This window comes from Calidris pugnax, unplaced genomic scaffold, assembly GCF_001431845.1.
Source record: "Calidris pugnax isolate Ruff unplaced genomic scaffold, ASM143184v1 scaffold1, whole genome shotgun sequence".
Taxonomy (NCBI): domain Eukaryota; kingdom Metazoa; phylum Chordata; class Aves; order Charadriiformes; family Scolopacidae; genus Calidris; species Calidris pugnax.
This window is the reverse complement of record NW_015090800.1, coordinates 6,740,189-6,757,552: the sequence shown is the minus strand read 5'-3', so window position 1 is coordinate 6,757,552 and position 17,364 is coordinate 6,740,189. Positions and strand designations below refer to the sequence as shown.

Below are 17,364 nucleotides of genomic sequence, written 5' to 3'. Positions count from 1 at the left end.
GAGGGGGGGGGGGGTGTCGCCTCCGCAGCCGCGCAGTGTTTAAATGCCCCGCGGGGGCGGGCCGGTTGCGCGGCGCCGCCTTCCCCGCCCCGCTCAGCTGACAGCGGGGCGGCTCGTTGCACGGCAGACCGACGGACAGACCGACAGACAGACACCCGGAGCCGCCGATCGGTGCCCGCCCGGCCTGCGCGCCCCCGGCCGGGGATGGAGGGCGGCGCGCCGTGACCTTTCCGCGGGCGCGCCCCCGCGCAGAAACCGCGCAGAAGCCGCGCAGCAGAAGAACCGCAGCGGGGCGGGAAGGAGGGGGGGGAAGCTGCTGGTGCCGCCGCCGCTACCGGCGGGAGGATGAGCGGGAGCGGCGGCCCCGGGCCCGGTGCGGCTCCCTGCCGCTTCGCCCATTACTTCGTGCTGTGCGGGATCGACGCGGAGAGCGGGCTGGAGCCCGACGAGCTGGCAGGTGAGCGCCGAGGCCTCGCCCCGTTGTTCCCCGCAACCGCTGCGGGGGTTTTTGTTGGGTTTTGGGTTTTTTTTTTTGGTTTTTTTTTTTGGGAGCCGCTGCTTCAAAATGTCTGCTCCCTCCCCTCTCCCTTCCCATCCGTTTCCCCCTCCGCCTTCTCCCGGAGGAGCGGGGAGCCGAGCATCCCCCGGGTAAAGCATCCTCCGGGGAGCCGGTGGAGCATCCCCCCGAAGGGCGGCGGAGGAAGCGGGGGGGCGTTTATCCGCCGGGATGCGCGCCGCCCCCCCCCCCCCCCCGCCGCCCCCGGGGCACACCGGGGGTCAGGGGGTTGGGGGGAGCCGGATGGAAGGGGCTTTCTGCCGGGGTAGAGGCATTTTCTTCCTTAATTGCGCTGGAAACGAGGCGGGGGGGGAAAGGGGGGGAGATCTGGGGAGGAGTGAATAAATTAATGGCATCGCATCTTTAATTACGCTGCTTTTATTCATGTCTTATGTCTAGGGAGAAATAGGCTGCCTGCGTCCTCCCTTCCCTCTCCACCCCCCGAAAATGTTACAGAATCAAAGAACAAAATTGTTACTGCGGGATCTAATGCGTTTTGTAAAATATTTATTTTCGGAGGGTTCTTGACTGGGTTTGAGCTGGTCGTGTTGGGAAAAGGCAGTGTCCCTTCCTAAGTGTCACTTGTGTTTAAATCGAAGGAATTGTTTAAGTCGGTCCTTACACATCCAATTAATAACGGGGCTTAATTGCACGGAAGCCAAACATTTCCTCGCCGAGTTATGGGTTTGAAAGCACATAGGTTTGACAGTTCCTGCCCGTTGGCTCTGCAGGAGCCTGAGCTGTGTGTGGGTGAAGTTGGAGGCAGCTGTAGCTGTCAGGGTGGGCACCTCCACCTGGCACTGGGATCCTGGTGAGGTCTCTGCCACTATGGCATCAGGAAGTACAACGCCTTCTGGTTGTGTAAGAGAAAGCCTTGATGATCCACAGCGCTGTAGGTCGATGTACCCTGGCTGAAGTTCATATTTTTGTCACCTGTAAAAGGCATGGGTACACGCACGTGATGTTCCGGGGAGCTTTATCAGAAAACGGGGTACCGAAATCTTTTCTCTTTGCAGTGAGCAGGCAGTGGAGGCAGCTCCAGGATCTCCAAACTGAAGCATGAGCCAAATGTGCTTTCATCTCTGTTTGCTTTTTCACACGTGCAAGTGACCGCAATCGTATGTTTTCAGTTTTGCTGCTTTTAGTAGAAAACTCCTGGCTCGTGAGCCGTCTCCCAGCTGATGGCATGCAGGGGCTGATTTGCATAGGATGACCTATGGGGGTTTCAGCTGCTTCAACTTTGAGTCATCTCCAACTCTTCGATCTGAAAACAAACTATTTTTAAAGCAGTGTTGGCTGGCAAGCTGTGCCTCCCCTGATGAGCACCCAGACTTTAAAACTTGTCTTTTTGCTGATTTCGGCTCCGTTTCCCGGCGAGATGCGCAGGCGTGTTCTTGGGGAGCGTTGCTCAAGGACAGGCTGAGCGCGGTGGCTTCGTGCAGTGTGGTGGCTTGGCCACAGGGCTCATCTCTTACGGTCGCTCAGTAGGTTTAGCTGAACTGCTTCAGCAGCACTAAGAAGATTTCAAAGATAAAGAAAGTCTCCCTCTTAATTTTTCAGTAAAAGAAAGGCATTTTGGCATGTCTGGGGTATGCCTGTTTGTAAAATGTAATGACACTGTGAGTAATTTCAATGAGAAATTGACACAAGTAGTTGTTTTCATAGCAAGTGTGGCTTCTTTTTTTTATTATTTTCTCCTTCCCCGCTATCCACCCACTAAGAAATAACAAGTAGAAATATCTTTGTAACCAATTTAAACTGGGCAAGGTCCAGCAGCATGGTCTGAACATACAAAGAATTTTGGTCGTGCCAAATTGGGAAGCGTTCTCAATGCCAAGGAGGGGTGGGATATGATAGAGGAAGCAGTGGAGTAACAAATATGATGGGACTTAATATTGCCACTGAGCAATGTTGTATTTTTAGGGACTCGTGACAAGAGCTTTGTGCTATCAGCTGGGAGCTCAGCAGTTGAAAATGTTAGGGAGGAACAGGGAGTGCTGCGAGCCACAAATACAACGCAGCCGTGGAAGAATTAACTCTGGTTTTAGATGTAGCTGGGAAAACATTTCTGTTAAAGCTCGGGGAGTACTCATGCCACTGTAGGCAGGCAGGAGTGAGAACCCATCTAGAAATCTGTGTTACAGGTTTCAAAAACCGAGCTACTAGGATTGAATTCATTACTGGAATAGGTGGGGAGAGATGCTTGAGGGAACAGAAAGTCTATTGTATCGCAGGAAACCCACAAATGAAGGGTATTTCTTTCTGAAAATGCTCTTGCAACATTTTGTAGAAAGAAAGGATCCTGTTCTTTCAGTATTGAATTATGTAGCTGTTGATAGCTTTCCATCTTGCTAGCCTTGTGCTTAAGGAGGTTGTTGAGGGAAGTCAGGGCGTCAATGAAAAGTTGCCGTGACTTAAGCTGCCACACGGATCATCCCCAATTGAGCAAAAAAGTAATTAAGAACCTGCTTATCTCCAAACCTGTGAGTCCCGTGTACACAAAGCACCGTGTTCAGGCTGGGTTGGGCTGAACAGAGCTATTTTAGAGCTGAGCACAAGAGGAGCATGAGGAGACAAGAGGAATTCCAAGGCTCCGAGAAGCTCCTCTGCTGCCCCAGGGCCTCTCCTCTGAATGGAGCAGCAGAAGTTACAAATCCTCGAGGGATTTTCAAGCTTCCAGATGGACTCGCTGGTGATCAGCTGAGGCACAGACACCTCGCCGAGGCACGTGGCCTGCTGAGGGGCTGCTGGTGAGTCAGATCCTCACCGGCGTCATCTGGAGCTCCCTGACCTGCACCCTCCCTTCATTGGGGTCAGCCTGCCACTCACCCCGCTGCCAAGGCTTTCCTTGACTGATGATTTAAGCCCGAAACATCTTACTGCACAAACCCTCTGCAGTAAAAAAACCACAAACAAACCCAAAAACAAACAAACAAACCCAAAAAAAACCCAAAACAAAAAAACCCTCAACAAACCCAAACAAAAAAGCCCCCAAACACCAAAAAACCCACTGAAACAATGAAAAACCACACCAAAAATACCCTTGCCTAATGCATCAGGCATGATGTGAAATGTTTCGATGATGCACTTGGAAGCAGGGTGAAGAACTGCTTCTTTGATTCTTATTGGAGGGTTGTTAGCTTTCTGCTAACAGGTCTGCTCGCAAAATGAAATCAAATCAAGATTTTAAAGTTGTATGCAGTCTTGTTGTGCTGCTGGGGAAGAGTGATTTGCTGAGTAGTTCTTGTTCCTGTGGATGCTCAGTGCTTAAAATAAACCTGGTACCTGGGAGTTTTGCACCATGCAAATAGATCACTTTGCTTTTTGTGTGAGTGTTTGTTTTTTTTCCTTTTGCATGTTTGCTATTTTCAGAGGATGAAGATTTTCTTCATTTTTTTTTTTTAATTGGGAAATTGGTCCACAGCTGGGTTTTCAAAATGATTCATTTTGGTTTTTTAAGTGAATTAATTTGGAAAAGTAAAAAGCTATTTACCTATTGCTTAACTTGGTAGCGTATCCAGGAACGCAGCAAAGTAGTGGATGGATGATAATGCTGTCAAAACACTGGTGACAGAGCTCTCAGTAAGGATAAGAGGAAAAAAAATATCTCTAGGGACTCAAGGGAGGAAACCATCTAAGGATTTCTTGGCACTTCATAGTTGGAGCGCTGAGGAAAGCAAAGCAGTGTATTTGATGTGAAATATCTTGAAAAGCATGAAAATTTCAGTATTAGTTTCTGTGCCCTGTTGAACTCCACTGAAATAGGATGACGGGAGCTTTACTCTCCTGTTCGGGGCTAATGGAAAATACATTTCAGTTCATTTTCATCTTCATGCCCACTTCTTTCAGGTAAAGCCATTCTGAGACTATCAGCTCTGGAATTGCATGCGCTTAAATGGACTCATAGTAAATATTTAACATTATGTTAAACAAAACCCCCTAATTGTTCATTAAATTTTTTCTATTACACATTTTGTCATAGTATAGGAACTTTATATGTGTGTGTGCAAGGCTGTAGCAACTTTTACATCTTGCTTTGAAAGCGTGTTCAATTTTGTAGTATCTTGTTACAGTGTCACAAACTACAATTTAGAGAAATTCAGAATACATATGACTCAATTAAAAAGAAGATGAAACATTTTCCATTGGGGAAGTAATTTAGTGCTCAGGATGAAAGTAGAGAGGGCATTGGGGATGGGTCTTTTGTTCCCAAGTAGAAGGACTGGACTGTGCTCCATTGAGGATGCTGTTGCTGGAGTGGTTTGGAGGGAGAGAGGAGCCAGCACAGGAACTGGGGCCTGAAGGACCGTGTTGGATAATGCTTTCTGCATCTCAGGATGTGAATATTGGCAGAGTTGTGGTAGCCCTCTTGCTGTGTGAAATGAGAAGTTTTATAGCTTGTTTTTCCTCACATAAACCATAAAATACTGCCTGAAGACTATGCTTATAGTGAGGAGACATTCTAGTTATTGTGTCTTGTATAGCAACGTATTTTGCACTGTCTAGTTCTGGCTATTGATAGATTCCCTGTCTTATTGTCCTGGTTCAGTCTATACTTTAAAGCCATAGAAAGCTTAATTACTCTACTTTTTAAGATTGAATTTTTTATTTTTATTTCTTTATGACCAGCAAAGCTGAGAGTGCTTACTGGTCATGCTCATTGCAAACATTGAGTGTCTTGGGGAAAATAAATATACTTCTACCTCATGCTGTTTCCTTACAAATACAATAGAATCACAGAATGGTTTGGGTTGGAGGGGATCTTAAAGATTGTAGAGTTCAACTTCCCTGCCACAGGCAGGGACACCTCTCACTAGACCTGGTTGCTTAAAGCCCCGTCCAACTTGGCCTTGCAGCCCTCCAGAGATGGGGCATCCACACCCTTTCAGGGCAATCTGTTCCAGTGTCTCACCACCCTCTCAGTAAAGAATTTCTTCCTAATATCTAATCTAAATCCTCCCCTCTTTCAGTTTAAAATCGTTACCCCTCATCCTATCACTACACTCCCTGATAAAGAGTCCCTCTGCATCTCTCCTGAAGCCCCCTTCAGGTGCTGGAAGGGGCTGTAAGGTCTCCCTGGAGCCTTCTCCTCTCCAGGCTGAACAACCCCAACTCTCTCAGCTTGTCTTCATAGGGGAGGTGCTCCAGCCCTCTGATCATATTTGCAACCTTCCTCTGGACTCACTTCAACAGCTCCATGTCCTTATGTTGGATATCCAGACGTTGGATAATATAATCCAGATATTGGTAATTAATTTCCCTCCAGTGGAATGTTGCTTCCGTTCATAACGTTGAAAACCAAACAGAGTGTGTTGCAGTCTGGCTAACTGTGCTTCTTATCTAGTAGGCTCTTATTTTTTTAAAAAAGCTAAAAGACTTTTTCGTCGCTGTGTGAGATTGGCACCTTCATGCTCACACCTTGCAGAGTCTCCTCGCAGCCTGCATGGTTCTCATCAAGCTTCCTTCATGCCAAGTCACCCTGCAGTGCCAGAGAACTTGGTGGCATTACTACAGTGATACAACTTCTCGTGTACACGGCTTTTCTGAAAATAAGTAATCGGGCTTTTTCCTAGTTTACTGGAAATACACTGCAAAATTTCCCTAGACAAAGGAATATCTAAACAGTTGCGGTTCCTCTTCATGACTTACTCAGTTGCCACAAATGAGAAGTGGGCTACAGGAGCTTTGCTTTTCATTTTTAAGTAGAGTCCAGAGTTGCACAAAGCATTTTTTGGAGAGATTGTCCAGGTTAAATAACTTGGATGTGGAAAAGTGTCATACAGGTAGAGGAGAAGATGGCTTATGCTGTACAACTTAACAACACTTAACTTGCTCCTCAGAAGCAGTTGTAGTAGGTTGCTTAGGATTTCTGATTGTTATAGGGCTTGTGGGAGGGATGGGAGTCAAGCATTTCTCCTGCCCCCCCTCAAGAGGTGATGCTCAAATGCAGCACTAAATCTTACGACTTTATGGCTGAAATAAGCAAGTCCCATGGATGAGTGACTGGATGGAGTGGCTGACTTATTGAAGTAGCTTGTTTTTTGTAACTTGTCATAATAAACAAGGAAACATTGGGTATACATTTAGAAAACCTGTTTGACAAAAATCTAAGATGGGTTGAAATTTTGTTCATGTGAAAACTAGTCTTTTGATCTTAGTCTGCCTAAGCGTTGCGTTTCTAGTTAAAGGGAATATGGTGATAATCCCTGCTTCTGTGCAACCTCAACTCCTTGCTGAAATAGAAAGAAGGTTTCTGCTCTCTTCTACCTCTTTAAAGGTGCTGGCATGGACAGTTGCTGTAATGGCTTATTCTTAAATGTGTATTTTTATTTTTGCTTCTGCGGAAAAATGGAATTCCATTGTAACGCTACACAGATTCTTTTTTTTTTTTTTAAAAAAACAGATTTCTGAATTATACATTAAAGACTTAGCTCCTATAGGAGGATTTCTGCAGCCAAAGGAAACGGTGCTTTTTATAAAGAACTGTCAATATTATTGACAAGTTTCATCTCCAGTTACAATAACCTTTAATAAGGAGTAACTCTTTTGCTTGAATAACAGACCATTTGTGGAATTGCTAATGGCTGTGAGGTATTATTATGCTTTAGTAATAGTGCTTTCATTCTCTATGTATGCTGGAGAGACACCGGATTTAAATGCTCCCTCAACCCTGGTATGTGGCTATTCTGTTATACATTTGCCTTCATCTAAGATTTTTATACTGTGTGCCTTTGAAAATAAGGTATCGATTGGGTTGTAAAAACATTATTCCGATGAATAGCACTGCCTCACTAATGCTAAACCAAAGAGAATTTCTTGTACTTTTTTTTTTTTTTGCCAGATAAGCCGCTGGTTTAATTTCCACTTAGAGAGACTAAACCCTCTTGCACTCTCAGAGGCTGTTTTGCTGCCAGTGGCTGTTGCAGTAGCACAGAAGAAGATGGTGTGAGTGTGTGTGTATGTGAGGGCTGGGGTTTTTTCAGTGAAAATCCTCGTAACCTGCCTGTTAATGTTGCGGTAGGTAGCCTTTTTCCCTCACGTAGTGTCAACTGCAGTAGTAATCAAAGTGCTGGCAGGCAGAGGGGCTGAGCTGCTGTCCTTTAGAAGAATGACCTAAATCCAACCCTAATCTTGTTCCTGTGCATCGGGCTTGATGTTGCTGTTGGCCCCATCCTGATGGCTTGGTGGTGTGGTGGCCAGGGAGAGCCAGGGTCCTCGGGACTGCAGCCCCCTGCACCTCGGGGGCTGGTGGAGCCCAGGACCTGCCTTGGGTGAGGAGCACTGAAAGGCAACGGTGTGAAGGTCCTGCAGAGCGCGGCCGTGCCAGATCAGACCTTGTCCTGCTGGGTCTTGGTGGGGAGCATGAGGAGAGATGGTGTTTTTGAGCCCAGATCAAAGGTGAAGGTCCCCGTTGCCAGCGGAGAGGCTCCTGTGTGGATGCCACGGTGCTCCTCAGGGTGCCGGGGGATGACGGCGTCTGGGGGAAAGCGATACCCTCCCTCCTGTGAACAGGAGAGCAGAGACCATAAATATGTCAGAAGGGCTCACGGCGGTGCGTGACTGTAGTATTGATTCCTCTGCCCAGCTGTGCGCCCGGGAAGCCTTTCTGTCCTCACCAGAGGGATCTCCCAGGGCTACAGAAGCTGTGCCAGCCCCTGCCCACAGCTCTCCTGTGCCGGCGCGGAGCTCCCCGGAGGAATATCTCCAAAATGAGAGGCCGAGGCACACGCAAGCCAGCAGTACAGGGGTGTCAGGGCTCTCCTGCCTGCCTTCTTTCACCTGCTTGTCACGGACTGATGAAGTTGTCCTTAATGCCAGCTCGTCCCTGAAACACACTGGCAAATGTACAGCCCGCAAAGCCCCGGCGTGGGCTGGAGCTGGGTACGTGGCTGGCACGCTGCTGCGGCTCGTCTGCTGCAGTGAGGGCTGGGCTCGACAAGAAAGATGAATGAAGTGGGGGAAAAACCAACAAACAAACGATCCAGCGTGTGCCTTTTGATCCAGTTAATGCTGTGGTGTTTGCCTGGTGCTATTTGGGATCACGTAGGAACCACTTACGTACCTGGGTAGATTACAAGTAGCTTGTTCAGCCCTATCTGGTGTGTTGTATAGAGAGGAACTGCAGCAATCAAATGCATAAACCTTCATAAAGCTTGTGAATGTAAATAACCTACAATTTTTTATTTTTTTTTTTTTTTTTTTTTTTTTTTTTTTTTTTTTTTTTTTTTTTTTTTTTCACTATCTACCTCTTGACCAGAAAATAGTAAAAAATATGTACGGTAGGAAAAGTTTACATCAAGGAAAAATGAATTCGATCAGGAAACAGTAGCCTTTGCTGCAATATTTTGGTCACGTTAGCCATGTAGATAATCTCAAAAGAAATTAGGGAAGAAATGGTGATGGATCATCACAATAAAAGACACATACCAAGGAGATAACTGATGAGTGACAGGCTGCTGAGGTGTCAGATGATGGCATGGCTGGAAGAAGCTTCAGTTACATTATCAAGTAATATATTATATATACACATTATATAAACAACTCAATTTCTGCCCCTTCCTTGGAGTTAAAGACAGTTTTACCCAGTAGTCTGATCATTACATCTTAACTGAGAGTTTTCTTGTTAGGGTGTCCTAGGCTTGGTGAAGGTGCCTGGCTGAAAATGTGAAGCTGTGCTCCTTCTGGGTGTAGGGTTTTGTTTCTTCCACCTTCTCCCACCCACCAACCCAATCCATGTAAAATAATGTTAAAACATCCAAACAGATGCTTAAAGTGTGAAATGGAAAGAGTATTCCCTTGCTAATACATACACCATGTAGTCCTGAAGGACTTCGGTAGATCTCAGTGACCTGCTTTGAGTGATGGTACAAAAAAAATTAACTCTTAGTAGAATATAATGTTGGGGTGTGTGTGTTTGGTTTTGGTGAATTTGTAAATAAAACTTGTTCTCTTATTGGAGAACAACATTCACAATTTCATACAAAAATGTAAGCAGTTCCTATTTCGTGTTTATAGCACTGTTTAAATATGTCAGTCTTGGAGGGTGAGATTCCCCATTACCTCCTTGGAGCATGAACTTGCTTTACAGTCGTTTTATTAATCAAATTGCAACAATAATTCTGGGGCCCAGTCCCAATTCATTTATTTATTTTTTTTTTTTAAACAAGCTGTGTAGCAAATGGAATCAAACCGTGCTTTGAAGCTGTGTGAGTGGTAGGTTATACAGCAGAAAAGCTGGATGAATCCTCTGTGCACCCCCTTCTTGGTATTCTCTTGTCACGTTAAAGGCTAACATGGAAGGGTAAGGGGGCTTAATCTGGAACACCATTCTGTGTAAACAATGACAGGATTTAAAAAAAAAAAAAAAGCAAAGCTCAACTGTCATGGGTGTGTAGTGGCTGCTGCTTTTCATGGATGATTGAGATTATTTGTATAAATTTGCATTTCCCCCTTAGCATCTCTATAAACCTATGCTCATTTCCATGCATAGCTATTTTCACTGCACGCTGCTTGGCGTGCGGTGGCACGTGGTGTAACACAACGTTACCTGTGGTGGCTGTAGTCACATGGAAAAACCCGGTGTCACCACTGATGGTCCTCACACAGGGGCTGCCCAGGTGTGAGAGGTGCTGTGAGTCTCTTGGGACTGAACGACAAGAGAGCTGACCTGAGCTCTTCGTAATGAAACGCTGAAACAAAGCGTTCACTTAACTGGTAATTTTCCAAGGAAATATTGATCAAATGGGCCAAGCGATCTGCTTTGGACTGACCGATGTCCAGGATGCGGCTGGAGCCTGCTGGGAGAGGAGGATGCTGCCACGGTCCAAATAGGTATCGCTTACTCTGGCTTCTGACATCTGACAGGTTCTGGTTCTCCAGGTTCTCACTGGCCTGGGGACTGTCTGGAGGGTCCAAATCCCTGATTTAGGAGCCCACCTCTCCTGCTTTTTTGTCCGGGTTGCTGCTGAGATGAATTCAGTCAGATGGTGTAGATACTTTCTGGTGAGCCCTCTGGTCTCCCGTGAGATGCTCAGGAAAGAGGATTGAGATTTATTTAAAAAAAAAAAAATTCAAACTATGAAGTATTTGAGCAAAGAATGCAATAAACAATTGAGTAAATATTTGGCTTTCCATTGGTGAGGGAGGGGAGGATTTGCTGATTAGTTAGTTATTCATGCAATACTATTTTTCCATCAGTATTCCCTCTTGGTATTCTTGTTTGCTTTATGCTGTGCAATACTCTGACGTGAATTTAAAAATTAGAACAATATTTTATGCTTAAAAGCAAAACAACAGCTCTGTTATCATAGACTTTGTGTCAGCTGTGATGCTGGCTGATGTGGGGGAGATGAAGGGCTGTTGCACAGTTTCTAGAAGGGGGACGTTTTGTAATGTAGATGTTGTGCTTTCTCATTTTGTTTATTCTTCCAGTGTAATAATTTGTAAATACACAGCACCAAGTATCTGGGGCAGAATTATCACATTTTATTAAAAAAAAAACCCAACCCAAAACAAAACACCCCCCACCCCCAAAACCCTAAAATTTTGTGTAATCATATGAAGATGAAACAGCTGGTCAAGACTCACAAGGCTTAAAAACAGCCAGGTGTTTTGTAAAGCAGGTGGTGGTGGATGTGGGCTCTGTCGCAGAGCTTTGAAGGGTGTGCTCTGCCAGTTTCCCTTGTAAACCCTTGAAGAATGTCAAGGCCAGGAGGAATGGTACTGTGGTGTCTCTAATGCACCCCTTTTCGGGCTGTCAACCTTGGTCTCTAATGACTATTGTTATGTAACTATGAAGGGAGAATATTTATCCCTGGAAATCAGGAGAGAGGCTATTCGGCACAGATGAATTCGTTGTTTAGCCTTTTCCCAAGACGATGCTATTCAAGATAGGTTTGTCTGGCTAGCGTTTGCAAATAAGTTGACTCTTTCTGACTTCACCGACTGTGATAACAGATGTCCTGTGAGTCCGTTAAATCAAGCAGGGATGTGTAGTGTAGTGTTTCTGCCTCAAATTGAGGAATGACTAAGAACTAAAGAATCCCAGTGTAAGGAATGCTATTAAGTAATCATATTTTCCCGTATAAATATGAACATCTGCATAGGGTGAGGCAGCTGTAGCCGTGGTCTGCTGTTGAACTTAGAATGGTGATGGGAGATGTTGACCTGCATAATAGCAGTTCCAGTTAATAACTTACTGTCGTTTCTATGCCTGTGTCTTTGTTTTCTTTCTTCATGGAGCTGCCTGCAGGGTGGTGAGTTGGGAGGGGAAAGAGCGAGCCCTGTTGAAAATTGCTCGGTTTAACACACTTTAAAAAAACACAACACATACCCCCCCCGCCTCCTCTAGCTTAATGTGGGCTGAACTTCCCATGAAAACTCTGCCTTAATGAGCTTGGACCCCTTCAGCCCTGCTTTGTCCTGGTCAGCAGGTGAGAAAGAGCTGAGGTCCCCGGCGCGGGTGCCCTGGCTGTGACCCAGGGGCTTGGGGCCCCGATTAGTTCAGCTCTTGTGCTTTCGGCGGGAGTTAGAATGAGAAAACATCTTGTCTTGGGGCCTGGATCCATTCATACTCCTTGCCTGCAGGTCTGTGCTAGCGCTGGAAGAGGCATTTGTCCAGGAGCTGGGGAGAAAAGGCACAGATTTAATTCTGTCCTAGAGCTGAGAATGAATTGCTCAGAGCAACTCTCGCAGTGGAGTGTCCAAGATGTATCATATTTGATAGTGGTGAAGAGCTGAAAACTATTTGCAATTCAAAACCTGTCTTGGGTTTCAGTTATTGGTTAATATTTTGTCGGCACTTCATTGACTTCTGACTGCGTCCCAGCATCGCTCGTGGTGCACTGAATAGCTCAAAAGGGAAGCTGACGCTAAGCAGGAGACCATCTGTGTTGTTAATAGTGTAGTGTTATCACACTCAAAACTCAGGCTTGTGTGATTGATAATGTGATCACACTAGACCTGTTTCCTCTTTTTATAAAAAAAGTAAAAAAAAAAAAAAAACCAAACCCAAAACCTACCCCCGAAACAATCTGTACCCTTATCTACCAACTTCTGAGCCCATAGGTCAACTTAATTTTGTCAGAGGTGAAATTGAAAAGATAGGAGCCTTTTTTTTGTGTGTGTGTGTGTGTGTGAAGTCCCTGCAGCTACAGCAGAGATCCTAATTAACCTCCCGATAATACAAAGGCTGCAGCAGGAAAAGCAACAGCACTTTGTAAAGCAAGAGAGGCCCCTCCACGTGGGTATCCTGGCAGAGTAATTGGCAGCCGCGTAGCTGGGATGTGAGCAGAGCCTGCATTGCCTCCTGCCCATCTGCTGGGTCGGGGAACGAAGGGTGACTCGTGGTGCTGAGGGGGGAAGGAGGGAAGATCAGAGCTAACAGGTTTGTGTGAGCAAAAGGAGCTGCAGATGAGGGGACTGTGATTTCTGTCCCTGCCTCCCGTCATGTCACTCCTAGCGCTCTTCACCCGTACCTGTGAAACCATACAGCTGTGTCAGTGCCATCTGCCTTACTCTTCCCTTCTCGGTTTCAAATGAAGTGTACTTGTTAAGGGAGCAATTCTGCTACAGCTCCTACAATGTGATAACAGGCAGTGGGAGCAAAGCTACCTTTGGCAATAAATAGCAATGAAAGGATGGTTGTTTCCTGGTCCAAGACCTTCCTCAAGCTCAATGAAAGGATGTAGGAGCTTGGCTGTGTTGGTGCTATTGCATCCGAGAGATGTGTCTATGGGAAATGCAGCAGCATATTGTGCTGGGGAAGGGGGTTCTCTTCTCTTTTTCCTTCTTAATCTTCCCCCTTCCCACATTAAAAAACAAGCCAGCTCATCCTCATACATTATTGTTTTAAAAAGCTATTCTGACCTTTCTGATAATACTGTTAAGAACCAAGAATTATATTCTGGTGTATTAAAGTGCTAATGATGCATAAGGAGTCATAAAACTGTATTAAGTGCATTAAATTTTGAGTAACTCCAGTAAAAGGCACTGCAAGGGATGGCTAATCACTCTGCGTTTGAGTTGTCTTGGAACTAAATGGCAATATTCAGCTGAATCTGTCCACTGAAATGGCCTAGAAGGAGATGGCATTGCGTTGCAGTGCGGTGGGAGGTTGGCAATCCACGCTTGATTAATCTGCTCATACCAAAGTGGCATTGTAATAGATGAGTGCATTAATGAGCCCCTGGGTAACAGAGACTATGCTCAGGGGGCGGCAGGGGGGAAATCAGAAAGGATAAACATTGCTGACTCAGTTTCTCTTTCTTATGTTACTTCTACATATTTTTCCAAGCAGCGCTTAAGTGATTCCATGTTAAACTGAGCATTTTAAAATGCCTCTCGGCGTCATTAACAGCAGTGGAGCTGTTTTGTGTGGGTTTGACTGGCTGGGTTATTTCAGCCTTTTTTGTTTCCCTGAACTTTCTCCACCTGAAAAATGTTGCCATCTTCAGATGTGAAAGACTGACTCTTGGTTAGTTGCTGCTAGACTGTGCTGAGTCTTAGTACGTTAGAGAGAGGCTGGGGCCAAAGCTCCCTCAGGGCCAGCCAAGTGCTCTGCCGAGCCATCTTCTTCTTTTGAGCGGATTCAATTAACTGGTTGGTAAAAGTGTGTAGAGGTCTCTGAAGGCTGATGATAATTTGCGGTACACAAAGTTTGGAAATTATTCTAGCCTGAAGAGAAGCTGTTTCAGGAGGCTACTTAGCTTTTGCAGGGTTGATTCTCTTTTTTTTTTTTTTTTTTTTCTTTCTGAATATGTTTAATAAAAAAGGGATTGCAGCTAAACTTAAGCAAACTCTTGCATTCAGGATTTAAATTTCTGTTTTCCTTTCTTACTGATTATTGTCTTGCTAATACATTTAAATTCTACTCCTTAAAAATGTATTATCTGGTTTATTTTGTGGGAGGTCATCGCTTTCACAATACTGTATAAAACTGAAACCAAATCCTCCTGTCTGCAGCTGCAGCGTTAAATAGAGCATCATTGTCATGTGGTGAGCATGGCTGTCAAAACACTTCGGGCAAAGTCGGTAACATGAACAGTTCTTCTACGTTAAATATTTATAGAAGAAAATGCAAACTCAGAAGGTTGCCAGCAGACAGACGTACTGCTTAAATACATTGTTGAGTTGGCGAGAGCACGAATCTTTGTGCTGCCGCTTTAGGAAGAAGACAGCGAGATGTTTCTTCTTGCTCATGGGCTCCATGGTGTCCTTTTTTCTGCACATAAACATATTTTCAAAGGAACTGGAAGTTTGAAACATCTGATGAAAACCAATAGCTCTACATAAGAGATTTGCCAGCCAGCGGCCCCCAAAATGGTCTGTTCTCTTTGCCCACTGGTCTTCTGCTACAAAACTCATAGTAAAAGCTCCACACAAGCCACCTCTTGCATGCCTAGCCTCAAGGGCTGGCCTGTCTTTATTTTAGGTCCTCTGGTGCAAACAGGTGGTGAACTACAAGCCGTGAGATACTGAGGAGCAAACCATGTAATTAAATCTGGCACTGTAGTATAATAAATCTCCGTTGTATTCTTTAGCTTTCTAGACGCCTTTCGAGCAATACACAATGGCTGTGATTAATGACTATTGTATTGTTTTAAATAATAAGCTTGAGCCTTCAGATAGGTGACATAATTTAGCCGTAATGAGCGTCAGCTTTGTGTGTTTGATCTCAACGCTTTGAATTTCAGCGTCGTTGTTGCCATGTCCTTGAGAGATTGCTTTATGCCAAAGAAAACCAGTAAAGGGGGATGGGGGGCAATTTCTATGAGAGTGTGAAGAATCCAACCAATCTGTTGCTGTGAGGAGATTGGCTTTTCTGTTGTATCTCGTTTTTAAATATGCAAGATGAAAGCAGCTGGATTGTTCGTAACCTGGACCCGCTGTTATTGAGAGAGATTTTTCTCTTTGGCAAGAGTATTCCTTGCTGGGAGGTGTCTGCTGACAGTGCCAGTGATGTGTGTTCCTTTTGTATGTCAAGATGCACCAAATCCCCATAGCAGGGGAAAGGCTTTTCCATCCTTTCCACACCATCGCCCCGTCCGTCAGCTCCTCAGCAGGCTTCTCCGTTGTTTCCTCCCTTGACTGAAGGCAGCAGCTCTTTGATATGAGCTCCTATCTCTTCACATTTCTCTTTCCCTTGCCTGGGTTTGGCTGGCACAGGAGAAAAAAAACCATTATATTCTCTTCCCTGCAGCTACCTGTGAAGAGCTTTCTCCGTCTCTGTGCCGTGAATCTGCACAGCTCTTCGGCAGAGCTGGGGAGGGAGGGCTGAGAAACTACAAAGCACATCAGACCTAATTATTCAGCCAGCATAAGGGCCTTTCTTTCCTGCTTGGGATATTCACTCTTGACTGTGTGGGTAGTTTGACTGACGTGGTGTGCTGACTTCAAAGCCGTTGCGCAGCGCCGCATAAATGCTTCCAACCCAAATCCATCCTCTTTCGGGCAGCCTGGCCTGAACGGGCTGCCCTAACGGCAGGGTTTGGCAGGGCTCGCAAGTGAAGGGTCAACGCAGACTCTCCCCACAGTCATTATTTTTTGTGGGGATGAAAGGGATTTAAAATCCCTTACCCTTTCCTATTAAGTCTGACTCGTTTTGTCTGGTTTAGCGTTGTGGTAGAAGGAAACATAATGGATTTGTTAGGGTCAGTGCTTCACAATGTGACGGTTGACTTTGATGGGCAATAGGGCCTAGTTTGCCACTTCAGACAAAGGATTTGTAGGTCTTGCAGGCTGCCATCTGTTTCTAAAAGCAAGTTTTTTGTGGAGAAAGGGATGCAGCTTGCATGCTGAAAAAGTTGGGTTTTTTTCTTGATAACTGCTGAGCCTTTGTATTGGAGCTTTTAATTTCAAAACTAAGCACAGTTTATTAATAGCAGGACTCCCCTTTTGCCCTCCCCTAGGCAAGCTGGACATCCAAATCTCATTAGTGATGGGTTGACGTCTTCTAAAATATTAGTATTTTAGAATGCATGTACTCATCCCCCAAGTGCTTTATTCTTCTATCCAGCCCCCACCCAAGCTCGCTGAAATGCAATGCCTGGCTACATTTGGGTTGTTTGCATTTATTCTGATACATAAGCATATAAGGCACAGATTGGAGAAGTAATGTTCAGCCATCATTTGATTTTTCACTTGTGCTGAAGTTTTGTCTTGTGGTCTCTTAAAAACAACAGAAAAAACAGTTGATCATACTCTCCCCTATAATCCAGACTGGGAAGTCCTACTTCTCTGCAGTGATTCCAGTGCAGAGTCTCTTAAATATAATGGCCAGCCAACCTGTAGGGCTTAGACATGCTGACAAGTACGATCTATTTATGTGCCACGTGTTAACCTGGCTGTTAATTGATTGTTTCTATGTATAACCACTGCAGGTAGCACAGAGCTGCGCAATCCAGGTCTGGAGGGCAGGAAAACACTCTGCTGCAGGACGGGACTTAGCAAAACGAATGAGCAAAGCCTCTGCAGTTCTCTTCTTTCCAGCTGGAGATGAATAGGACTGCCAGAATCCTGGCTCACAATCCCGTCCTGCCCGTTTATTTAGCCAGCTGACCTTCTCATGCGGTATCGGGGGGAGTTGATCCAGTCCTTCCTAACACTTAGGGTGCATTTTTCCTTTTTTTTATTAAGGGGAGTGACTAGTGTGGCTGCTGTAGCTGTGCAGGTACGCGTGTGCATTGCTGAACACGGGGCTGGAGGTGGAATGCTCCCCTGGTTGTGGCGAGTGAGTTAACGTTCTGCTGACAAACGCTACATTAAAAACGTGGTGGCAGCCAAAAGAAACTGGCACCTTCCACTCCCCC

General features: G+C 45.4%; 1 protein-coding gene across 6 annotated transcripts in view; it reads left to right on the top strand.

The window, feature by feature from the left end:
* The first annotated feature begins 125 nt into the window (after positions 1–125).
* Positions 126–17,364, top strand: part of DENND5B (DENN/MADD domain containing 5B) — a 122,859-nt gene continuing 105,620 nt past the window's right edge. For 5 of the 6 annotated variants that reach the window (XM_014937397.1, XM_014937393.1, XM_014937394.1 and 2 more), the window contains exon 1: positions 126–457. In XM_014937397.1, the coding sequence (XP_014792883.1) occupies positions 346–457 (112 nt within the window). In that variant the 5' untranslated portion in view covers positions 126–345. The remainder of the gene's footprint in view (positions 458–17,364) is intronic. The other variant, XM_014937396.1, reaches the window with a different exon arrangement.